General features: G+C 48.8%; 1 protein-coding gene across 1 annotated transcript; it reads right to left on the minus strand.

Moving 5' to 3' along the window:
* Nucleotides 1–1,016: 1,016 nt before the first annotated feature.
* VPS26C (VPS26 endosomal protein sorting factor C) lies at nt 1,017–25,384 on the minus strand. The gene is made up of 8 exons (XM_069568192.1): nt 25,150–25,384; nt 14,094–14,237; nt 13,237–13,386; nt 7,360–7,440; nt 5,232–5,306; nt 3,730–3,880; nt 3,381–3,533; nt 1,017–1,281 (listed from the first exon to the last, which is right to left on the minus strand). The coding sequence occupies exons 1-8, from the start codon at nt 25,204–25,206 to the stop codon at nt 1,199–1,201; spliced, it is 894 nt and encodes a 297-aa protein (XP_069424293.1). The 5' UTR covers nt 25,207–25,384; the 3' UTR covers nt 1,017–1,198.
* Nucleotides 25,385–25,665: the final 281 nt, after the last annotated feature.

Here is a 25,665-nt window from a genome sequence, read left to right on the forward strand (position 1 = left end):
ATTTTCTGGGAACACCTTTTTACATGACTTGATGAGTAAGTTGTATCCACGCACTGGTGAAGCCCAAGGGTGGAGCAGAGCCTGAGTGGAGTCTGTCTGCCCTCAGCATCGGCGTCACCAGAGCTGGCCTGGGACAATGGAAGGACCACTGGGGCCCCCTGGGCCCCCTCGGCCGGAGCCTGCCAGGCGGGGGGCTGCCGCAGAAGGCCAGGCAGTGTGCACTTCTGAGGTGAACTCACGCGGACCCACGGAAACAGTGGTAGGATTTGAAGGAAGAAACGTGTTGTCACATGCCCACCTTCCACTGAGAAAATTCCCACGGGAGGCGGGGGAGAAAATGGCTTCCGGCCAACTCCGGACCCCTCCCCCACCACAGGTCCTCCAGGCAGGACCGCAAGCTCTCGGAGTCCGGGCCCCACCCAGCACGGAGGGGTGTCTTCACGCCGGGGGTCCTGCCCCTCAGCACCCAGCCCAAGGCGGTGCGGACCTGCGGCTTGACCCCCTCACAGAACCGCGCACTGGAACGGACTCTGGGGAGATGGCGGCAGGCCACGTCACAGCAGGCCCTGAGAGAAACACTCCAGCGCCAGCCGTGGTCACCAGACCCTCGCTCCCCTGAAGGCAAGGCACATCTTCCCCAGGTTCCCTAAAAGGTTTGATGTTATCGTGAAAAAATGGCAGGAGAAAAGAGAGGAAAACCCATTACCCACTTCGGGTGAGCGGCCCTGTGCCATCCTCGGTGGGCGTGGCCAACGTCCTGAGCCGTGGGCATGCGCGACCGCCTGGGGGCGGGGCCTGGGGGCGGGGCGGGGCCTGGGGGCGGGGCGGGCGGAGTGGAGTCCCGGCCACCGCCACTCCCGGCCAGGAAGTTTCCTCCTCCCTGACCTCGCTCTCCAGCAAAGTTCAGCCTCTGTTAACTATTTTCTGAACGTGAACAGCAGGTCTGGTCAGGAGGGAGAAGACCACCTGCTCTCTGGGAAGCCATCTGGCCAAGACCGTTAAGAAATCCTGACGCATTTCCAAGGGAAGCTCTGATGACAGGGGCCTCAAAGAAACGTGGAAGGAGGGTCAGACTCTTTCTGATACAGAACCACCAAGAAAGCGGGTCCGTGCTGCCAGCTTCAGCTCCTGGGGTGGGGGGCGGGGGAATGACTGCATTTCCAAGGGCCGCCCTCGCAGTGCACTCCCTTGCTCCTGGCTACATCCTGCAGAGCTTCAGTGGGAAGTTCTCGGTGATGAGGTGGTCGGGGTGAAGCAGCACCACGATGTTCACCTCAAACTCTGGGGGAGAGAAAGGACAGACAGGCTCAACACTCACCGACCCCAGAGGCGCGAACGCCAGCCCCGCTCGGGCTCCGCCAAACTCTGGACAGAGAGGCAGCAGCCCCTGCCTTGGGGCTCTGGACAGAGAGGCAGCAGCCCCTGCCTTGGGACTCTGCACGCGCACCCTCCCAAGCTGCCAGGAGAAATCGGTGTAGGTGGCTACCCGGGCGGGACTGCCTGAGTATGTTGGTCTTCTCACCCTGGGACACTCTGTTAAGGTCCCGCATTCTCAAATAATCTCGTCCTCTTGTCTCTACTGCACAGAATCTCCTAGAATCCCATCCGCTCATCGGTGCGCTTTGGCTTTCTTTTTAACCTGTCCTACCGTCCTGGGTGGACTAGTGGACCCCACGCTGGCCCGAAGCCCACCGGGAGCACCCCAGGCCAGGCGAGAAACAGCACTCAGAAAAGAAGGCAAGCTGTCTCCCGGCTGTCCCTTTGGAGCCTCGTTTATTTGTCCATGACACCTGTTCAAACATTCCTCTACCCTGTGTGCTACCTTCAGCACACAGAGGAATCTTTCTCCCCACTCTCTAGGGGCTAAGGGTCAGCACATGGATGACAGGGAAGGGGGTGTCTGAGGAGGGAGCCCCCAAAGAGAGACAAGCCTGGGTCCCTCCCCAGCGTGCAGGGAAGGGGCTGGGGGCTGGCTCCTCCAGGGCCCCCTGTGGCCGGAGTCCCCGCGTGTGGCCATCGCCTTGGCCTGGCACTGGCCAGGGCAGAAGTGTGTACCGCAGCGGCTGCCATGTTCCCTTCCTCTTTCTGATGGCTGTCACAGGCCGCAACACCCTCTGGGCTGCCCAGCCCCATCCTGCCCTATCTTCCCGCGACCTTGCTGTCTTCCCTGGAGGGGACAGAGAGGAGGCCCGGCAGGCACAGAAGGCCCACAGCAGGACTGGTGCTGGCTTCCTCCCAGTGCGGAGGGCCACAGGCTCAGCTAGGGAGAGCTGTAGGCCTGGCCATGCCCAGTAAGTCCCCCGAGGTGGGCACCATCAGGGTGGAAGAGCACACCAAGACGTGTGCCTAACTCAGGACACGGGGCTCACCCTATTCCCCCTTGAGAACGGAGCCTGACCTCCCGGCCATGAGACGGTGACCCCAGGGAAACGAAAGGCTGCAGCGCTCAATGACCACAGGCCACCTCCTTCCTGCGGGGGCCCCTCAGCTGAAGGGGTGGCCACTGCACAAGCCCCCAAGCAAACAAAACATGAGCCACAAGGACAAAAGCACCACCAATGTCTCTGCTGATGGGCTGAGGGCATTATTTCTATGGAAGAATCATGGGCGCTACATTAAATGCTACATGGATGCTTTGTAAAGTCTGACAGAAATAAGGTGCAGATAGTACAGGTGCCTAATGCATAGTGTAGCAGAAAAGAATAATTTTGGGACCTTTCTTAAAGTTTACATAGCAAAACCAAGTTGAAAAATTGACAGATAAGCTCCTCCTCCTTAACTTAAAAATCAAAGGTGCAGCTGACCCTTGAACAACCAAAGTCAGGGAGGCTCCCACCCAGTCACACATCCACACGGAATTTACAGGCTGCCCCTTATTTGCCACTTCCACCACAACTGCGGTTCTCTATCTGCAGATTCAACCACAATACAAGGTGAAGGGAGAAAAAGCAGGACTGAAAAGTGCATCTTAACGCAACTCAGATCTTGTGGTCCAAGTATGTGTCGTGTGAACACTGAAAACCACCGACTTCCCCTCAGCTGCCATAGCCACAGCCCTTGGGAAGATGACTGTTCACTGGGCTGTCACAGGTCTTGTGTCCCCATCAAATACCAGCCCATCAGAGGGCCGATCCGACCTCCCCACGAGCTTGGCTAGCTGGTCCCTGGCCAAGTTAGTGTCCTTCAGAGAGCACGTCATCACATGAACAGCCCACGCTGTCTCTCGGGGGATGAAGCAAGTTCAACCCTGGGCGCCACCCAGCTGCTCTGCACACAATTTTGTGCAGCAACCAAAGGACTGGGTGCTCCATGCTGCACCCGAGATCAGCAGACCAGCAGATCCATCCCCTCCCAGGGGCACCTCAAGGGCGCGCACGTACCCACTTTGAAGTTGGTGGTCTCCAGCGTTGGGCAGGTGAACAGCCGGGGGAAGACCATGTAGATGGGGATGGAGAGCCCCCGACACACGTCCCCATCGGCGATCTGAATGTTCTGAATCTCTGTGGCATCACGGGCGTAGCCTTCTGCACAGCCTGGAGCAGGGAGAGGGCATCGTGGGGTCAGGACACAGCGCACGTCCATTCAGGCTGAGGCAGCAGCCAGGGACTCTGAGAGAAGGTGCATCAACAGGAGAGTCCCCTGCTGTCCCGCTGGCTCTGCAGGACCCTGGAGATGAGAGGCGAGCTCGTGGCTGTGGGCCAGTGGCAGCAGAGGGTCGGGGAGCCTTACCGCACGTCTCCACGCGCACCAGCTGCAGCTCGATGCTTTTGATGGCGGCCTCCGAGCTCTCCACCACCAGCTCTCCCGTCAGTGGCTGTGTGATCACACAGCTGGTCGAGTTGAGATGTCCTCTGATGAGAAATTTGGGGAGCAAGGCCCTCTGAAACGAGACAAAACCAGACACGTCAGGAATGGGAGGTGCCGGGGGAAAAGGCTTGAGCCACTCTGGTACAAAGAAGAACTGAACACAGTCTGGAAATTTACACAAAACTCACTGGGAGCCTGGCTGACAAAACTGACAAAAATGGACAGCAGCACTTACAATAGTCTGAGTAACAGACGGAATGATTCAACGACTTATCTATAGACCTAAGGCGCCTGACAAAGACCAGCTCTCTCGCCAAAGCAGCCTGCCTGCCTGCCTTAGGTCTGCACAACTCCATCTGACCAAGTACCATGACATAAGAATGTCCGAGGGACCTTCCCCGGTGGTCAGTGGGTAAGAATCCGCCTGTTAACACAGGGGACACGGGTTCAATCCCTGGTCCAGTAGGATTCCACATGTCGTGGAGCAACTAAGCCAGGGTGCCAGGACTACTGGGCCCGCGCCCTAGAGCCTGCGCTCGGCAACAAGAGAAGCCGCTGCAAGGAGGAGCCTGCACACTGCAAGAGCGGCCCCTACTTGCTGTAGCTTGAGAAAGCCCTCGCAAAGCAGTGAAGACCCAGCACAGCCATAAATAAGTAACATTTTAAAAAACGTCTGAGGAAGTTGACAAGAGTGTTTAAGGACTACCTGTCACCAAGAAAAAAAAAAAAAGATAATCAATTTAAAAGTGTTCCCAACTACGCAATTTTGAAAAGCCAAGGAGAGATTTACTTTATTTCTGAAGTGAACAACCTTTCTTCCATGCTGGACTACACGCCTATGGACCTTTTCTCTTTGGACAGAGGAATATGGCCGTGGGTGAGTGATGGTGTGGTGGGAAGAACAGGTCTGAGGAGCTAGAGACACTGCCTAGCACGCCTTCCTACGGCGAGGTCCCAGTTACTGAAGTCAATTCAGAGTTTAGAACGCACTGTCCAACAGAAACATGAGGTGAGCCACAAATGGGAAGAAGCGAATGTGCAATTTAAAATTTTCTACTAGCCACTTTAAAAAAAGAGGAAACAGGCGATTCTTCAGTATATTGAAAATACTGTCTCTTCCACATGTAATCAGTATATTACAATCATACATGATGCTTTAAATTCTCTTTTTTCCTACTGAGTCTTTGAAACCCAGTCAGTACCTGACAACTACGGAGCCCGCGTGCTGCAACTATGAAGCCTGCACAGGCTGCGCGCCGCAAGAAGCCACTGCAGCGAGAAGTCTGGGTGCTGCAATGGCGGGGGGCGGGGGGACGCAACTAGAGAATGCCTGCATGGGGCAGTGAGTCCCAGCACAGCCAAGACAACGAGAAGGATGGAAGGAAGGAAAGTCGCCCTGGTGCCGCGTGTACAGAGCACGTTACCTCTTTGACGTTCTGTAAGGTGTCAGGTGTGATCGTGAAGTCCACGGGGCTCGGAGTCCATTTCCCCTTCTGAGGCTAAAACGGGGAAGAACTGAAATCAGGAGAGAGTCCCACAGCTCCAACTTGTTTTTCCTCGTTTCCGGAAATGCAAGGCAGCACAAGAACGGGAGACCTTGGTGCTAAGAGGCAGGGTGCCTGGGTTCTAAAACATAGTTCTACCAGGAAATAAGGCTGTGTCTGTCCAATGTCTTCATCCCCAACAAGTTTCCGCATCTGGAAAATGGGGGGCCCGGCTTCTTTGTCTCTAAGGTCCCTTGCAGGTCCAGAATTTAAAAGCAGGGCGGTATTGCTGGGAGACGTTTATTTGAAGCTGTCTCCAAGAATAAGATTGTACACTGAAGTGTCTCTGTGACGGGCCCGTGCAGTGCCGTTGTGGCCCTGGACCCACTGCGCAGGTGAGGTCAGTGAGGCACAGATGGCTCACCTGGTCACTCAAGTCCAGAGCAGAACAGACAGTCAAACCCAGGCACCCTGGTTCCACAGCTGGAGCTGTTAGCCACTCAGCTGTACAACTAACCTCCTACCAGGAAGAATCACACTGTAAGGCAACAGATGAATTATCAGCGTTACGGAAATTTGTTAACAATGACCACCTCCATCACATAGGCACAGAATCCATCAACGCAGCCAGGCTTCCTGGGGCCTGCCCAGTGCCTTTTACTCAGGTTGGGGCCCAAAGGCCACTGAGGCCCCGATGTCGGGGGAGCCGTGGAGGAGAAAGGCCCCTGACCAGCTTGCCCACTTTACTCACCAAAAGCTTACTCTCGGAAATAGTGTTCTTGAAGCTACTCTTTTTACTAATAGCTTCATGAACATATTCTTTTGTGAATATATTTTTCCTCACAGCACAGAAAGGAATATTTAACTTGTCAACTGTGGGTCATGGCGTAGTTTGGCTTCTAGTGAAATTATTCACAGAGACCATGATCCCTCGGGGCTAACTGTGGGTGACCCCCAGGAGCAGGGAGGAAGCCCCAGGTGGCTCTGCCACCGCCACCAGCCTGTGTGGTCACCGGGCGCCCAGCCCCAGGCAAGGGGCTGAATTTGGGCTTATTCTTCACAAAGGTGGAGGCTCTTTTTATTTAAGACATGAAATGGCATGTGGTTTTTTTTTTAAGGGAGTAATCTACATGAAGAAGAAAATTTTTTTAGCTTCCATTTGAAAACCCTTGATTGGACAGAAGGAAAACATCTGTTTCTAAATGAAGTGACTTCCAAAAATGAGAAATATTTTCATTTTTTTAAAAACCATAGCACTGAAAGAAACATCTACTGAAAATTTAGAGAGGGAAACTACACACAATTGAAAATCCTAAAAAAGTCACAAAACTGATGCAAGGGCATCAGTGATTTCACCGATCTTATGCGCACAGGCTCCCACATCTTCTCTCAGTCATCACTAAGGCATCCGTGGACATTTCATAACAGGGTCCAGAGGCCCTGCCCCAAAGGCCTGGAGAACTGAGACACAGGGACACCAGGGCTGTGGGCATGAGTGCCAGCCCCGACATGTCCCCTGGGGGGAGGGGACCTAGCCCCCCCAGTTAGCACGTGAAAGGACCGCTTAAGGACACTCTGTCACTGTAGAGTCCCGGCAGAAGGTGTCTGAAAAGGCTCTCCCTGCCCCCTCCCCAGCACCCCAGCGTGTTCCTGCCTCATGGGCCAAGAACGCAGGGCCCTGGCCTTCCTATCCCGCAGCCGGGCATGTTTCTGCCAGATGTTAGCGGAAGCGGCCTCGAAGGACGAGACGATGCCTCCCTCCAGGACCAAGGGCGGGCTTGCGCACCTGGCCTGGGGCTCCTCAGGTGAGGCACAGAATCCTCAGGCACAGCACCCCGTGGGCTAGGGGCATCGCCCGGCGGGTCTGGCCCAGGGAATGGCATGCACGCTGCTACCCTGCTGCTGGCCAGGCCGGGAGAATCATGCTCCCCCGTCTCTGACGAGTCCCGGGGCCCTGTGCAGCAGCCACGGAGCACATGCAGCTAACTCGCTGCTGCTAAGCGGGTGCAGCCCCAGGCCCCGCGGGAGAGTCCTGCTACCAAGCCCAGGGCCCCTGAGGGCGGCTTACGGTGGAGTGGACGATGAACTCGCAGGTCTTGGTCAAGTCCTTGGCCAGCAGGGACCGCCGCATGTCACAGCGCAGGGTATACTGCAGAGAAAGGCAGAGAAGACGTTCTTGAGAGGGTCTGCTCTCATCACAGAATCACACACAGACAAGGTTCCGTCCCATTAACACGCCATACAAAATTAGTCTACAGACCCGGGGGAGTTAACGCTCAAAATGAAAAGTATTTCTGTAATAGACACCTCAGCCCGTGCCCAGGGCCATCCTATAGCTGGACCCCTGGGACGGGTGCAGAGTCTCACGGAACCCCACCTGTCACACGGGGAAAGACCCGTGAGGCAGAGCTGCGCATCAGCCTCCCTGTGTGAGCCCGGACAGGGAACACGGCCTCTCTGAGCTTCAGCTTCCTGCTCTGGAAGATGGGGACACCAATGCGACTTTAGTGAGGACCTGGTGAGATAACAAGTCAGGGCTGGCACGTCACGGCTCTGGGTGAAACAGCAGCGACTTTATAGAAAGGATGAGAAATCATAGCAGCAGAGCTGCAAACCCTGGGGCATTGAGACTCACAGCCAACGAGGCAGACGCCCCGTACCTTCCGCAAGACAGGCCCTGTGCCTTGCGACAGGGAGCCCGCCACAGAGCTGGGCGCCAGGCTGGAAAGTCGGCCTGACTCGAGACTGTCCCTTCCCATCCTGTCCATGGCAGCGAGAGACTGCTAACAAAACTCTATGGCACATTACTGTCTTAAACAAACAAACAAAAATCGCGTACGTTTAATAAAGCAAGCTAGTGTTTTAATCATCTCGGGAAAAACATTACAAATAATTTGTAGAACTGGAACCGTATGTGTCGTGAATCAAGAAGTTAGGACTATTATGACCGACCTGTCCAGGTTAAAGAAGAACTATGTACTTAAGGTACTTACTATGTATTAAGGTTCTCCTGGGAGATGAAACTTTAGAAAAGAAATAGAAAAGAACACTGTTGTCTACAAGGGCCTTTATATGTGTGTGTGTATAGTCACAATCATATATATATACACACACACACACACACACACACACACACATATATACATATGTTGCTACTGTTAGTTGCTAAGTCGTGTCCCACTCTTTTGCCAACCAAGGACTGTAGCTCCTCTGTCCGTGGATTTTCCAGGGGCAAAAACACACACATATTCTCTATCGAGATTTCGGTCTGGCCTCCCCAGCCGGACTAGCTCAGCAAGGACTGCACTACACACGCGTCTGTTCCGTTTGCATGTGACACACACGCACGTGTATCTGTGTAATCGTCCTTCCTGTACAGCCACACGCTATGGGCAGTATTTTGTTGGGCCTGCCTGGTCTCCCTGATTCTTTTCCCAATGGGAACGACCCTTCCTCATTTTCAGCCTCAGGGGTTTGGGAGGGCTGGCTTCCCCCAGCCCACGCTGGTTTGGAAGTGACCAGAGCCAGAACCGCTGCTAGACCAGGGGAAGAATCTTTTCTGCAGGGGTGGCCAAGCCAGGAGAATGTTCTCTGCCACTAAGAACGCCGAGCTGGGGGCTGACCGGTGTCCCCTCTCCCAGCCTAGACAGTCCCCTGGAATCGTGAGTTCCAGGATCCAATGTCCCTGTTTTGGCTAAGCCAGTTTGAGCGAGATTTCTATAATTTGTAAATGAAAGAGTGTGAATAATGGGTACCAACTGGGTCACTAAAGGTTTTTTTTAAGTGTCAAAGCAGTAATTGGTAATATAAGGCAGCTGGTGATGAGTGGGAGAGGGCAGAAAGATGGAGAAAACAGGAAAACACCAATGTGTTTTAGGAATTGCACGGAAACCTGGGTTCGATCCCTGAGTTAGGAAGATCCCCTGGAGAAGGGAATGGCTACCCACTCCAGTATTCTTGTGTGGAGAATCCCACAGACAGAGGAGCCTGGCAGGGCTACAGTCCATGGACTCACACTGGCAGGGCTACAGTCCATGGACTCACAAAGAGTCAGACATGACTGAACGATTTTGACTAAATTCTTTTATGGCACTTTCTTGATTAATTCTGACAATACAAAGGTAAGGACGGTTGACATAATATACAGATAGTCACCATGAATTCATTTATTTAATCATTCAGTGATTATTTACTCGCCATGTTCTGGGTGCTGGGAACTAGGCTGAGTAAGTACTTCACAAAGAGACCTCATCAACCCCCAGGAGGAGAGGTCATAAAGGCCATCTGGTTCACAGAGGTGGGATCTGAGTTTACACCTGCCTGCGGCAGACACCCACACTCCAAATCTTTATGCAATACGGTAACTCAAGCCTGGGTCTGTCTGCTGCAAAGCCCTGGATCTTTTCACTCCATCTGGATCTTTCCCAATTATTAATGAGTGATCTACATGGCAAGACCTACAGGAGGTTAAGGAGGGTCAGACATGAGCAGGGCTCCAGAGGAAGTGTAAGAGTCGATTTCTTCTTTGGCCATGCTGTGTGCCATGTGGGACCTTCATTCCCTGACCAGGGAGGAAGCCAAGCCCCCTGTACTGGAAGTGTGCAGCCTTAACCACTGCACTGCCAGGCAAGCCCCAAGATGCGATCTCTTCTGACTGACAGTAAACACACCATGGAGGGGAATGAGGAAAGAAGACATAGGCCAGCAGATTTAAAGCAGACTCCTAGAAGGGATATTTTCACCATAAACAAGCAGGACAGGCATCTCGATCATTTACTGCTGAATAAACCATTTCAGCAGAAGTGTGGGTATCACTGTACTTTGTGTTAACAATATAAAACCCCACTAGTAGGGCCACAAGAGTAGAACAAAAATAAAACTACCCTGTGATTTAAACAACTTTTCAAGGAAAAAGTGGTTGTACAGAAGACGACTGGCAAGACTGACAGCTTCCTCTATGCTCCATCTACAAATGAGGATGAGAGATGGATGCAAACGTGGCTTAGGAGAATCAGAGCAAATATGATGGAGCCCTCCGCCTAAGAAGTGACGAGGAAGCCAGGCCCTGCGAGCAAGCCAGGCCCTGCGAGCTGGCAACCTACTACTGGCTACATTTTAAATCCTTTATGTTGTCAGGCTTTTTACTATTTTTACATTACAGTGAAGTGACGTCGCTCAGTCGTGTCCGACTCTTTGCGACCCCATGGACTGCAACCCACCAGGCTCCTCCGTCCATGGGATTCTCCAGGCAAGAATACTGGAGTGGCTTGCCATTTCCTTCTCCAGGGGATCTTCCCGACCCAGGGATCGAACCCAGGTCTCCCACATTGCAGGCAGACGCTTTAACCTCTGAGCCACCAGGGAAGCCCCACAATACGGTACCACAACGCAATTCCAACAATAAATGAAAAGTGTCTCTGCACCGGTATGATTTGAGAAAGACTGTTGTTAAGGCTCAACAAGAACACCTTCTCTCCCAAGTGACACACCCGGGAATCTTCACGGAAAGTGTGATGAGTCCTGGCACTGAGACGGCCATGCCCTGTGAGGCCACGGTGGTCGCTGCCCCTCCGGGTGGCACCCGCCCACTGTCCAACCAAGAGGCTAGAAGAAGGCCTGTCCAGAGACTGAGTGAGTGCACGGATGAATGAGAACGAGATCAGGAAGTCGCAATCCTGGTGTCTCCCAAGACGCATGCTTCTCAAAAGAAGCAATGACGAATCTGAGTTAAGAACTGGGAATTAGATGACACTGGAGAATTTCTGTTCCTACTGAGAGGTGTGAAAACGTTAATTGGCGTTATGTAGAAAGAACGTCCCTATCTCCTGATGATTTTAAGATGAAGTGTCAAGATTCTGTAACTAACTTTGAAATGATTCAGAATACAGATGAAACAAAGGTGGCAAAATTCTAATAAATGTTGAATCTAGGTGATAAGCAAAAGAGTGACCAGCTCTTATAAATATGAGGTTGAGAGGACATCTCTATGGTTTCAGAAATTTACGAGATATTTGGGGAGGTGCAGAATTCCATGTTACAACATTCTGAGGTTGACCCTCAAAGTGGTAAAATCTAATGATCTAAATAAACCGAGGTCAGGGTGATTATTTACCTAAGAATTAACCACATGCTAACTCTCCTTCTGCATTTGAACTGGTTTCCAGCTCACACACAGCTGCACAGGACCCCCAAGTTTTTGTATTTTCATCTGATGCCCTTCCAGGCACTATGCGGAAAAGGGTGAGACTTCCAACTTTATGTTAAACAAATGAATCTTTTAACAAGAATGCTAAACACAGGAAAAGAAAGTGACAAGTAAGAAGTATGACCACAGAAAATTGGATGTTATTCTATTGTTTCTAATGAATGTATGCTTCTATTAGTAAATAGCATCAAGGAAGAGCTGTGTGGGTAAACCAGGTTGATGGCGATTCTGACAAGAGAAAAAAAAGTAATTTTGAAAATGCGATGTTTGAGAGATTTTCTGCAAGGAGACCCAACCAGTCCATCCTAAAGGAGATCAGTCCTGGGGGTTCACTAGAAGGCCTGATGAAGCTGAAACTCCAATACTTTGACCACCTGATGTGAAGAGCTGACTCACTGGAAAAGACCCCGATGCTGGGAGGGACTGGGGGAAGGAGGAGAAGGGGACAACAGAGGATGAGATGGCTGGACGGCATCACTGACACAATGGTCATGGGTTTGGGTGGACTCCGGGAGTTGGTGATGGACAGGGAGGCCTGGTGTGCTGTGGTTCATGGGGTTGCAAAGAGTCAGACATGACTGAGCGACTGAACTGAACTGAACTGAGAGATTTTCAGTCTTGCCAAAAAAAAAAAAGCACTTTTCATTCACTTTCTTTCATGGTAAAAATATTCTGCATCTTGAAAGCAGGTCAGAGGACTTGGGTCTCTACACCAGCGGTGTGTCTATGCAAGTGGCTCCTTTTGAGTCCAGGCACTTTACTGTCCCTTCTTATGAGCGGCCCGAAGCCCTCAGAGTATTTACTGCTGAAACAGGTGCACTGACAAGAAAGGACTAGAAAAGTTTTTGTACAGAAAGATATTTACTGCAACATATTACATCACACTACATGTTTCTTTTTGACCAACCTTTCAAGCCATTCATAAAACCCACATGCACACAAACCATGGGTTAAACTCTCACGAGTGTTTGGAGGATTTTTATTTTTAAAGCACTGCATTTTACAGCAGGGCAATCATCTCTACCAGGACCAAATTTCAGCTAAAACTTAATAAATCAAAAAAATTTCCTAACTGCCAGCCCTCTTGCACACACGTGAGACAAAATGCTTTTGTCTCATCCGGCGAGGGACCGGCTGCAAGGCTGATATCACAAAAGTACCTTTCTTTCCACTGAATAAAGGAAAGGCTCTTTTTCTCTCGCTCTGAGTCATGACTCCAAACTGCGCCTGAGACAACAATGGGGACTGTGACAGACATCCTGAACCGGCAGAGGTGGACAGGAAGTCATAAATCCACCTTCCCCCCCACTCATTTACACGGGCTCTTCAATAAAGAATACAGGCCTATGTCAGAGCGGTAGCCTTTGGGTATGAAACAAAGAGATATTTATACGTTCGAAACAGACAAGTCAGTGCGGGCACCAGAGAAGCGTGAGGGCCTATCTATTTCCAACAATAAAGCACCCCCGACAGTGTCGGCGTGGCCTGCACAGGGCCCCAGAGAAACGGTGGGACTCCTCAGGAGAAGCTACGCTGTGGGCTCTCCAGGGTCTCCATCAAGGATAATGGTCGTATTTACATACACACACTATGTTCTGCAGGGCAAGATGAGAAATCAGTACAGAACACAGGAGGGGCTTAGCAATGCCTACAGCGTTAAGTTCTTGGGCCCATTTGTTTACGAACTTTCAGTGACACAAAGAGCAAGCTGTCATGCACAAGAGAAGTCAGGACACGCACCTGGATGTTGACGAACACGCCATGGTACGTCTCGTACAGAACTTTGTTACTCTTCACGTGCAGTGGAAACTCGAAAGGAATTTCTGTTTTGCCGCCGGGAAATTTTCCTGGCTTCACCATTTCGATGGTACTGTTGATGACCTGGATGGGCTGCAAGGGCACGTGCAAGTCGGTCCATCAGTCCGCGCTCCTTGTCACATGCCTGTGGCTAGTAAATCATCTCCTGGGAGATCCGCACCCCCCCCCCCCACAACTCTGGAAGTGAGTCCCTCAAGTGCTGACGGAGGAAAAGAAAAGAAAGCTGTGGGGACGTGTGGACAGGCCCTGAAATCTGCATGCTCTTTGTGAACCCTTCTTTCCCCTTAACTCTTCCTCCTCAGAACTTAAAAGAGTTAAATCTGCCCTTCAGGAAAAGGAAACTCTACATACAACAGAAAGTTTACATCCTAGAACACAGAACCACAAGCGACAGGAAAGAAGGGTTTCACCAGCGTTTTACCTGGACGCAGCTGGACTAAAATAAGAGTTATAATAACAGTTTTGCTTTAGGAAGGTGAGAGGTGAGAAGGCCCAGGCATAACTTCCCAGAGGGCTCTGGGCTCTGTAAGGGCTGAAGGTATCCCCTTCAAGTCCCCCTAACCCTGTCTGATGAGAATAAACACAAGCAGACTTTTGATAACAGCATAGATTCAGAACCAAAATATCTGCATGTGTTTTTTCAGTCTGATTACTCAGTCGTAAAAGCATGCCTGCCACCACTCCTAGCAAACAACAACGATGAAGCTAAGACACCACGTGCACACCAACCCCCAACATTTGGAAAAGGAGCTACAGACGTGCAAGTCAGGCATTCTTACCTTAACGGAATTATAGAAGGCTTCGAACACTCCCACGCTCTTGGCACTGAGCTGCAGGTTCACGGTTCCTTCCACCGTCAGGGAGAGGCCCTGGTGCTGGACAGAGTCCTTCCCAGATATGACCACCACCCCGGAGAGCATTTCCTGGGGAGGGGAGACAGCCACCCGACACGTTAGCACGGTTCTTTCATCCGCCTGGTTCACTAGCAAAGTTGGCCTCTGGAACCATCAACGTGGTCCAAGATGAAGACGCTCAGTGGGCACTTGTCACAGAGATGCCCGGATGGCATGGTGGGGAAGGCCCGGCCCTGGGGAGGGTCCAAGGGGGTGCAATCTCATCCCCCCACCACCTGCTGGACACAGGTTCCCACTGGAGAATCCCAACACAGGTCCGGTTTCAAAAGGGCAAAGAGCAGGGCCTGGGGGGATGGCAGATTCAGAGCCGCCAGGCACAGGAGCGTGTATGACGACCCCCTCAGAAGGGTGACACAGGGAAGACCCTCCTTTACCTTCTTTCTCAGTGACGCTAAGATGACGACACACTGGCAAAGGCATGAGCGGCTCAACAGCATGTCCTCTGCCCAGCGAGCCTGGCGGCCACCCTTCAGCACCCTCCGTCTCCGTCCCCGCCCCCGCCCCACCATCCTGCTTCACAAGCTGGTGCACGGTCCAGCACGAGGACTCCGCGCCAGACCACCATTCACTTCTCCGCAGACACTGAAGTCAGAGAACACACACATTAACCTCACTCCTGCCTGTCACCGCGGACGTGACAGTCTCCACCCGCGATGGGGGTTTGTGTGCAGCAAGGAGCAATGGGGTGCTGGAGAAGACTCTGGAGAGTCCCTTGGACTGCAAGGAGATCCAACCAGTCCATCCTAAAGGAGATCAGTCCTGAATATTCATCAGAAGGACTGAAGCTGAAGCTCCAATACTTTGGCCACCTGATGTGAAGAGTTAACTCATTGGAAAAGACCCTGATGCTGGGAAAGATTGAAGGCAGGAGAAGGGGACGACAGAGGATGAGATGGTAGGATGGCATCACCAACTCGATGGACACGAGTTTGGGTAGACTCCGGGAGTTGGTGATGGACTCCCTGTCCATCAGCCTGGCGTGCTGCAGTCCATGGGGTCGCCAAGAGTCGGACACGACTGAGCGACCGAACTGAACTGAACCGAAGAGGATCCACAGCAAATACAAAACACCACCTTTCTGAAATGACCTTCAGGTTCAGTGTGTGATAGCGGTCACATGGTGATATGATGGCAGAAAAGGAACAAAAATGCAAAAATTAAAAATGATCCCACAGATCTAAGTATTAAAAAAAAATCTGTTCTACTGGCATTTAAATCTGTTTACCTTTTATTTCCTATAGTCATTGGGTGAAAAAACATTCACTGAGTTTTCACATTGTGTGCAATTAGGGGAGCAGGGGATATTCTATGTATCTTGAAGTGAAGTGAGCTGAGTGGCTCAGTCATGTCTAACTCTTTGCAACCTCATGGGCTATACACTCCATGGAATTCTCCAGGCCAGAATACTTGAATGAGTGGCTGTTCCCTTCTCCAGGGGATCTTCCCAACCCAGGGATTGAACCTAGGTCTCCCGCATTGCAGGTGGATTCTTTACCAGATGAGCCACAGGGAAGCCCTCTATGTCTCATAAATATTCTAAGTATTTTGGTTTTGTTTACTGCTCCCCACCCCAAAGCCCCAAAGTCTAAATTAAAACAAACAGTATCAGCTCCATTTTAAGCAGAATTCAAGATGTAGAACACATTTTGTTCTTAACGTTAAGAAGCTCATAAGCAAATTTGCATGAAAACTCTTCTGAAATACTAATTTAACTTTTAAATTTTTAATTAAAATTAGTTCTATTAACTTTTGTACAATAGAATGAAATAAAAACCTAATTTTTCATCATTTAAATCCACTAGTATATTTTTTAAAATATATGTAAAAGTATAGTGTCCCAGAATTGAAACCGGACAATACAATTTCACAAACTTTATCAATTAAATAACACATTAGCACTTGGTTCCGCTTCTATTTAATTGTAACATTTTCAGCTAATCTCATGGGAACAGAATCTGAGCTGACTACTGAATGCCACAGTATAAGCACAATATCAACGGAACGGTTTCCTTCCTTAATCCCTATGGCAGAAGAAGGAAAAAGCGGTGAAGTACCTGGGAAATAAACAGACTAAAAATGTTACCACTCTCTTGTCATTCTTAATTTCAACTAAGAAATGACAGTGGAGAGAATACAACAAATTAAGAAAATGTGTGTGTGTCAGTTGCTTAGTCGTGTCCGACTCTTTGCGACCCCATAGACTGTAGCCCACCAGATCCCTCCGTCCAAGAGATTCTCCAGGCCAGAATCCTGGGGTGGGTAGCCATGCCCTTCTCTAGGGGATCTTCCTGACTGAACCCGGGTCTCCTGCACTGCAGGTGGATTCTTCACTGTCTGAGTCACCAGGGAAGCCCATGATACAGTCACAAAAACTGAACAAATGAGCCTGCAAATGAGGCCAATAGGTCTTAGAGGTCTTTCTTCAGGGAAAAAAATAGCAAAGCAAATAACTAATCAAGAAATAACAAATATCAAAGACACAGTAGTAATTAAAATAATAATAAAAGAACACATTGTTCAACTGCATATAAGTAAATTTGAAAAGTCAATAAAGTGATTTATTTTTCTAGGAAAATATAATTTATCCAAACTAACTCCAAAGGAGATGGGAAAGCTAAACAAACAAGTTAGAAAAATTAGAAAAAGTGACACACGAGTCCCCCACGCCCACAAAGCACCAGGCCTAGAGAGCTTCACAGATCATTCCCAAATGTGTAAGTACAGAAAAAACCAATATTAAACTACTCCCAAACACAGAAGAAGAGTTTCTGTTTAAAAAAGTTAAGCAAATACAACAACACTAAAGTAAGACAAAATCCACACACACCTGACCTGCCTCCTGAGAAATCTGGATGCAGGTTAAGAAGCAACAGTTTGAACTGGACATGGAATAACAGACTGGTTCCAAATTGGGAAAGGAGTACGTCAAAGCTGTATATTGTCACTCTGTTTATTTAACTTCTACGCAGAGTACATCATGAGAAACGCTGGGCTGTAAGAAGCACAAACAGAATCAAGATTGCTGGGGGAAATATCAATAACCTGAGATATGCAGATGACACCAACCCTTACGGCAGAAAACGAAGAAGGACTAAAAGAACCTCTTGAAAGTTAAAGAGGAGAGTGAGAAAGTTGGCTTAAAGCTCAACATTCAGAAAACGAAGATCATGGCATTCGGTCCCATCATTTCATGGCAAATGGATGGGGAAACAATGGAAACAGTGACAGACTTTATTTTGGGGGGCTCCAAAGTCACTGCAGATGGTGACTGCAGCCATGAAATTAAAAGACGCTTGCTCCTTGGAAGAAAAGTTATGACCAACCTAGGCAGCATATTAAAAAGCAGAGACATTACTTTTCCAGCAAAGGTCTGTCTAGTCAAAGCTATCGTTTCTCCAGTAGTCATGTATGGATGTAAGAGTTGGACTATAAAGAAAGCTGAGTGCTGAAGACTTGATCCTTCTGAATTGTGGTGTTGGAGAAGACTCTTGAGAGTCCCCTGGAGTGCAGGGAGATCCAACCGGTTCGGATTTCCTAACGAAATCAGTCCTGAATATTGACTGGAAGGACTGATGCTGAAGCTGAAACTCCAATACTTTGGCCACCTGATGTGAAGAACTGACTCAACGGAAAAAACCCTGATGCTGAGTAAGACTGAAGGCAGGAGAAGGGGACGACAGAGGATGAGATGGTTGGATGGCATCACCGACTCAGTGGACAGGAGTTTGAGTATACTCCAGGAGTTGGTGAGGGACAGGGAGGCCTGGCGTGCTGCAGTCCACAGGGTCGCAAAGAAACGGACACAAATGAGTGACTGAACTGAACTGATCAACATGAAGAGAATTTTAAGAAGGAAGATAGTGGGGTAGAAAATTAATATACAAAAATCAAGAAGGCAACACATACACAACAACAATCAATGAGAAAACATGTTGGAAAAAACTATTTTTTTTTCAAAGCAAAAAAAAAAAAAGGCTTTCCTGGTGGCTCAGTGGTAAAGAATCTGCCTGCCAATCAGTTATGGTTTTCTCTGGATATACGGTCAGGAGTGGGAACACTCGATCATAGAATCGCTCTATCTTTAGTTTCTGAGGACCCTCCATGCTGTTCTCCATCATGGCTGCACCAGCTTACATTCCCAGCCATGGTGTAGGAGGGCTCCCTTCGCTCCACATCTTCTCCAGGTGTGCTACTTGTAGACTTTTTGAGGATGGCCATTCCGATCGGTGTGAGATGGAATCTCATTGTAGTTCTGATTCACATTTTTCTAATAATTAGCAATGCTGACCGTCTTTTCACGTGCTTTTTTACCCTCTGTATGTCTTCTTTGGAGAAATGTCTATTTAGATCTTCTGCCCATTCTCTGGTTGGGTTGTTTTTTGATACTGAGCTCTATGAGACTTTAGTATATTTTAGAGATGAATCTCTTGTTATTCACATCATTTGCAAATATCTTCTCCCATTCTGTAGGGTTTTTTTTTTTTTGTAAATGGTTTTCTTTGCTGTGCAAAAGCTTATAAGTTTAATTAGGTCCCATTTGTTTATTTTTATTTCCATTACTCTAGGAGATAGATCCAAAAACATACTGTAGAGATTTATGTCAAGAAGTGTTCTGCCCATGTTTTCCTCTAGGAGTTTTATAGTATCCAGTCTAACATTAAGGTATTTAATCCATTTCGAGTTTATTTTTGTGTATCATATTAGAGAATGTTCTAATTTCATTCTTTTACATGTAGCAGTCCAGTTTTCCCAGCACCACTTATCAAAGAGACTGTGTTTTCTACACTGAATATTCTTGCCTTCTTTGTCATAGATTAATTAACCATATGTGCATGGGTTTATTTCTGGGCGTTCTATCCTGTCCATTCATTTGTATTTCTGTTTTTGGGCCAGTACCACACTGTTCCAGAGCTTTGTAATATAATCTGAAGTTAGCGAACTTGATCAGTAATCCTTGGGCCAGGACAAAATTTGCTGCAACAAACACCAAACGGGCCACTAATGAACACTTTCACCGTGTCCCAGGGTTCAAACAGCCTTGGGTAACTGAAAATACTTCTCATGCATCATGTAAGTGTTGGGAAATGATTGAGAAGACAAGCCTTTTTGGGAGTATTAGATAATTAGTGAGAAAAAAGACTCACTTAAGGTTTGGATAACTGCGTTCCTTAAAAGGTTCATACCTCCCACAAAATTATCCTGAGATTCCTCCTAGGTCAAAGTCCTAACCCAAGGATCTGCACCAGCATTCACTAAAACTGACCATTAATGTATCAAGAATCCAGCAGAATACTGAGGCTTTTTACACAACATCCTAGCTTTGCAATTTTTCTTCAAAATTATGAACTGGCATATTAAGGATTTTTCCTCTTTTAATCTTTTTCTTAAAAAACAAGAAATTACATGAAAGCCAGTAAGACACAATGCAAACCTTGATATTCTTGTAGTAACAGTAATCAGCCCACTGTGCACAAATTCCTCATCACCGCAGCCTGGCTACGCTGGGCAGTAAACCTCCCACTGATGTTTTCACAACCATAATATTGAACAGTGTCATTTTCATGAGTATGTGGGCCAGGATTTCAGAATGTAAGACATTCCGAATTTATAAAAACAAACGAACCATATTTACATTACAAAAATATTTACTGCAGGGTTCTTTGAACCAATAAGCTCCTCTAGTACACTGAAAATACAGTGTAATGTACAATGCATTTGAGTCAAACTTTTGGTTCAAGAACACACCTACCTCACTGAGCAAAGAAGTACACAGGGATGCCAAAGTCACAGCCAGTTTGCAGTGGGGACGCATCCAGCAGTCACTGCCGTATCTGATGAGCATGCGCCACGCCATGTGTGAGGTGCACGAACAACGAGATTTACATCAGTGACTGAAGTCATGGAAAAGTGTGGCGCTACCACCACCTAGCATTTGACCCCTCCCTCACAGCTCAGCTGGTAAAGAATTCGCCTGCAAAGCAGGAGGCCTGGGTTCAGTTCCTGGGTTGGGAAGATCCTCTGGAGAAGCAAAAGGCTACCCATTTCAGTATCCTGGTCTGGAGAATTTAATGGACTGTATAGTCTATGAGGTTGCAAAGAGTCGGACACGGCTGAGCAACTTTCACTTCACTTGGGTCTGAAGCTATAGTAAATATCTTCAAACATTATCTCATTTAATTCTCACAACAAAAGTCTCTGAGTAGGCTCAGACTCATCCTCCAGATGAGAATTAAGACCTGGAGAAGTTGCACTTAGGAAGAAAAAGCCTTCTTTTTTTAAAAGGGCTACAATTTAGAAAGTCGAACAGCTGATTTATGAAGTTAAAATACGAAAACGAACGAACAAACAATAAACATGAGAAGAGGGGAATAAACCCAAGGAAAAGAAAAATATTCCGGAAAGACAAGGTAGCAAAGTCTCTTTAAAAACTCACTGACAAATGAGATGAGGGTGAGCAGCTGTAAAAGGTGGGGAAATAAGAATAAGAGAAGCCAGTCTGTGGACTTGGATGGCTTTGCCAGTGTCTCCCAGATCCTGCTCTCTTCGCTTCTATTGTCTGTTTCTTCTGCTGGAAACAGATGGGGCTGAGGGGGTGGGGGGCAGAGGGAGACCCCGGCCCAGCACTTAGCTTTCAACACCAGGTTGGAGCCTCGCCATCTCAATGGAGCTCCAGAAGGGCCCTGCCCCCACCCCCCCCCCCAAACAACTGCACCTCCCTCTGCGCTCCCTTACACAGAGACGCACCCCTGGAGCACAGGTGAGGGTATGCTTACTTCTATCAGGAGATCCACAGGCACGGGTTGAATAAATCTGCTTTAACAGTCTAGAAAGAATGAACTGATGATGATGTGATGATATGGAAAGGCGTGCACATCCAGGCTACACGGTTCAGCAAAAAGATGAAGTTTTGCATCTGCGTGCGAGTCTGCGTACACGGGCCACTACTGCTCACAGAAATTGTCTGGCACAAGAACACACACAGAGTCAACAGATCCCTCCAAGGACAGAAAAAGGGTCGGAAAGAGTAGGAACCCGACTTTTCACTTCCCAGCCTTTTGTAAAATCCTGTGTTTATATATTTTTTTAAAAAATGATTCAATTGTGATGGGGGGGGGGGGACAAGCACTACCATCTTGAATGAGCATCCTTTTCGAGGAAAACCACCTAAATGACAATTTTAAAACCCCAGTATAACTTAGCCTCTCGGTGTCCACAGAACCAAAACCGTTCTCACATGCTTCCATAATAACTAAGAGCCTGAAAAGCACATAAACAGACTCAGGAGCCCACGTTCTGAGGAATTTCCGTTTCACAGCATCTCTTGGTTTTTGACGTCTGGTATTAGTAATGCATACATCATCTATAGGAAGGACTGATCCTGAAGCTGAAACTCCAGTACTTTGGCCACCTGATACAAAGAACTGACTCCTGGGAAAAGACCCTGATGCCAACACTGAAGGCGAGAGGAGAAGGGGACGACAGAGGAAGAGATGGCTGGATGGCATCACCGATGCCATGGACATGAGTCTGAGTGAACTCCAGGAGCCGGTGATGGACAGGGAGGCCTGGCGTGCTGCAGCCCATGGGGTCGAAAAGAGTCGGACACGACTGAGCGACTGAACGGAACTTTTACTACTTCTACCATACTTTAAAACAGAAAACATCCCAGCTGCTGTAACATCTCGGAATAAAATGTGTCATCTTTTGAAGGAAAATAATAAGCACTAAAACTAAATGTACATATTGCCTGTCCCTGCCTCCCCCCCTTTTTTAAATTCTTTTTTTTTTTTACCTTTTGACTGCACTGTACAGCATGCAGGATCTTAGTTCCCTGACCAGGGATTGAATCTTTAACTCCTGCAGTGGAAGCACAAAGTCTTAACAGCTGGACCACCAGGGAAGTCTTCCCAATTTTTACTTTTGGTATTTTCCAAGATACAGAAAAGTTAAGAAAATACAAAGTACCGAGAAAACTGAAACCCTCACACACTAACAGTAAGAAAGTAAAACTATGCAGGTGCTTCAGAAAACTGTTTGGAAGGCCTTTAAATACTAATATAAAGTTAGCGCTGTTGAGTCACTAAGTCACGCCCAACCCTTTGGGACCCCATGAACTGTAGCCCACCAAGCTCCCCAGTCCATGAGATTTTCCAGGCAAGAAGTCTGCAGTGGGTTGTCATTTCCTTCCCCAGGGATCTTCCTGACCCAGGGACTGAACCCACATCTCTTGTACTGACGGGTGGGTCCTTTACCACTGAGCCAAAGTTAGCATTCAGTTCAGTTCAGTCGCTCAGTCATGTCCGACTCTTTGCAACCCCATGAATCGCAGCACGCCAGGTCTCCCTGTCCATCACCAACTCCCAGAGTTCACTCAGACTCACGTCCATCGAGTCAGTGATGCCATCCAGCCATCTCATCATCTGTCGTTCCCCTTCTCCTCCTGCCTCCAATTCCTCCCAGCATCAGTCTTTTCCAATGAGTCAACTCTGCGCATGAGGTGGCCAAAGTACTGGAGTTTCAGCTTCAGCATCATTCCTTCCAAAGAACACCCAGGGCTGATCTCCTCTAGAATGGACTGGTTGGATCTCCTTGCAGTCCAAGGGACTCTCAAGAGTCTTCTCCAACACCACAGTTCAAAAGCATCAATTCTTCAGCATTCAGCCTTCTTCACAGTCCAACTCTCGCATCCATACATGACTACTGGAAAAACCATAGCCTTGACTAGACGGACCTTAGTCGGCAAAGTAATGTCTCTGCTTTTGAATATGCTATCTAGGTTGGTCATAACTTTTCTTCCAAGGAGTAAGCGTCTTTTAATTTCATGACTGCAGTCACCATCTGCAGTGATTCTGGAGCCCAAAAAAATAAAGTCTGACACTGTTTAGCATATTACCCAGCAAATCCACTCCAAGGTATATATCCAAGAGAAATGGAACATATGTTCACACAAAAACCTGTATTAGATTAATGCTGTTCAAAGTAGCATTAATCATAATAGTCAAAAAGTGAGAACCACCCAAATGTCCATCAACAGATGAATGGATAAATAAAATGTGATGTATCCACACAACAGAATACCACTGAGCCATGGAAACAAATGAGGAACCGATATCGGCTACAGCAGCATAATGTGTTAAGAGTTCACGCGTAAGGGAAAGCAGTCAGTCACAAAAGACCACAGATTGTATAATCCTATATACACGACCATGTCCTAATCAGGCAAATCCACTGAGACAGAAAACAGGTCTGTGATTGCCTGGGTCTAAGAGGGAGAGGGAATGAGGAATGAAGGATTCTGGGTGCAGGGTTTCTTCTGGAGAGGGGGGATAAAAATGTTCTAAGATTAGATGGGTGTGATAGTTGCACAACTCTTGAGTATATTAAAACCACTGAATTATACACTTGAAAAGAGTAAATTTTATGGTATTAGAACGCAATAAAGCTTTTTTAAGACATCAAATTAGACCCATAAGGCTTTCAAGCAGAGTCAGCAACTGTTAGTATGTTGGCACTGTTGCTTTCTTTCTCCCCACGTGCACACACACACACACACACACCCATTTATGACCAGGTCATTTAAAATTTAGTTATTACACTTCACTCCTAAATACTTCAGCATGTAGAGGAGTCGCCCACATAACCAAAATATGAACATCAGACTGGGGGAATTTAAAGCTTTTATTTAACATATAGCCCATATTCAAATTTATCAAAAATTAGGTATATTTGGTCGTTAGATCCCTGTCATCTCTTGAATCTTAAAAAATAAAAATGTCCTGTCCTTTTAATGACACTGACATATCTGAAGAATCCAGGCCAATAAATGCACAGAATGTTTCTCAATTGTGAATATGCCTGTTTCCCTATTAACCAAGAAAAGTTAGGCATTTTCGGCAGGAACACCACATAGCTGAGTCGTATCTTCCTTCAGTGCTCCCTACCAAAATCCTCTTTTACTGTGCCAGAACGTGTCAACTATGGTGGTAAGGTGGTATCACCGCAGGTCTTGGTTAGGACAGGGACTGTCCGATTCCTGCACTATAAACGTAGCTTTTTCCCTCTGTAATTAATAACCTGGAGATAATCAAATTGTCTTGCATCTGTGTAAACATTTAGTTTCCTCAATGGTCTTGCCCTCAAAGGCTTTAAGCATCCCTTTTGAGCCCTCGCTGCATTCACGTGACCAACCACTCCTCTCAATTTTATTCCACATACTCATAGAGTTGGCTGCGATTTCAACCCGGCTGCACAGGGGCCAGAATCACAGGGGTCTCTAGGTATGAAACCCCGGTCAGCGTATATTCCCAGGGCAATAGATTCTGATTTAGTTACAGTAAGGGTTGAGATTGCCCGAGTTAGAGGGAGAAAAACCTTGCATTCTCCTTTGGCAAATAAGGAAACTGGCGCCCGAGGAGATTAAGAGGCTATGGCACAAAACTTGTTTATGGCATCGTTAAGGTTTTTTTTTTAATTTGCATTTTAACATGCAATTCCTTCAGTCCCCAAAACCAGAGAAACGAGTAACTTTTGTACCGCCTACAGAGTGTATTTCTACTTCCAAGGTTACATCTGTCTTTCTGGCCCTAGACCTTTGCATTCCTCTTACAAGCGAGAAACGGAGCGTCTGGTGGTTGAGCTCCTCGGACCGCGGTGCTAAGTCACAGTTCAAGCCCCCGGCCAGGCTGGATGTCCAAGGGGCCAGGCGCCCTGCACGCCCCCCAACCGCGGCGGCAACCCCGGCGGACGCCGCTGCAGAGCAGCCAGCCGCGCAGGCGAGACGCACCTGGCGGGGGACGCACCTAGCGGAGGATGCACCTGGCTGCTCCCACCTGACCCGGACGCACCCGCCCAGGAAAACTCCAAAGTGTGCCAGACCCGAGGAGACGACAGAACCTGTAGGCCCGCCCACTCCCCCACTTACCCCAGCGTGATAAACCTTGTTCGCTCTTTTAATCTTAATGTCCAGGGTGGTCCCCATCGTGAATACTCCCCCTCGCACACCACTTCCTGCCGCGCGTGACCGAAAGGCAGGGAGGACTCGCCCCGCCCCTCCGCCCGGGGCCCCGCCCCCTTCTCCCCGCCCTCAGCTGCGTCACGTGACCCCGCTCCCGCGGCCAGCGCGACACCGCCCTCCCCCCACTCTTCTTCCTTCCGGCGCAGGGGCGGGCCTTAGCGTGGGTCGAGGACTGTCACTCTTGGCCCGGCCTCCCCCGGGCGTGAGGGGCGGGATCGAGGAAACCCCACCCCTTCCGCAAAGACCAGTCTTGACGCCGGAAATGCCTCTTCTTCTCGCCCGTTGACCGGGGGGAGGGGGGTAAACTCGGCTCTCCCGGCGTGCCCCGCGCGGGGAGGGGGCGGGTCCAGGGACGCGCCGAGGGCGCAGCCCGTGCCCGCAGGCTGAGGCTCCCGTCAGGCTGTGCGGCGCGAAGCGGCGCTA

This window comes from Ovis canadensis, chromosome 1 (assembly GCF_042477335.2).
Source record: "Ovis canadensis isolate MfBH-ARS-UI-01 breed Bighorn chromosome 1, ARS-UI_OviCan_v2, whole genome shotgun sequence".
Lineage (NCBI taxonomy): Eukaryota > Metazoa > Chordata > Mammalia > Artiodactyla > Bovidae > Ovis > Ovis canadensis.

What these genes read in the sequence shown, in the direction of transcription:
- VPS26C (XM_069568192.1), bottom strand. Translation starts at nt 25,206, where the DNA reads ATGGGGACCACCCTGGACATTAAGATTAAAAGAGCGAACAAGGTTTAT. An exon ending in ACAAGGTTTATCACGCTGGG is followed by an intron (nt 14,238 to 25,149) that starts GTAAGTGGGGGA and finishes TCCCCTCCCCAG; the next exon opens with GAAATGCTCTCCGGGGTGGT. An exon ending in AGTTCATCGTCCACTCCACC is followed by an intron (nt 5,307 to 7,359) that starts GTAAGCCGCCCT and finishes TCCCCGTTTTAG; the next exon opens with CCTCAGAAGGGGAAATGGAC.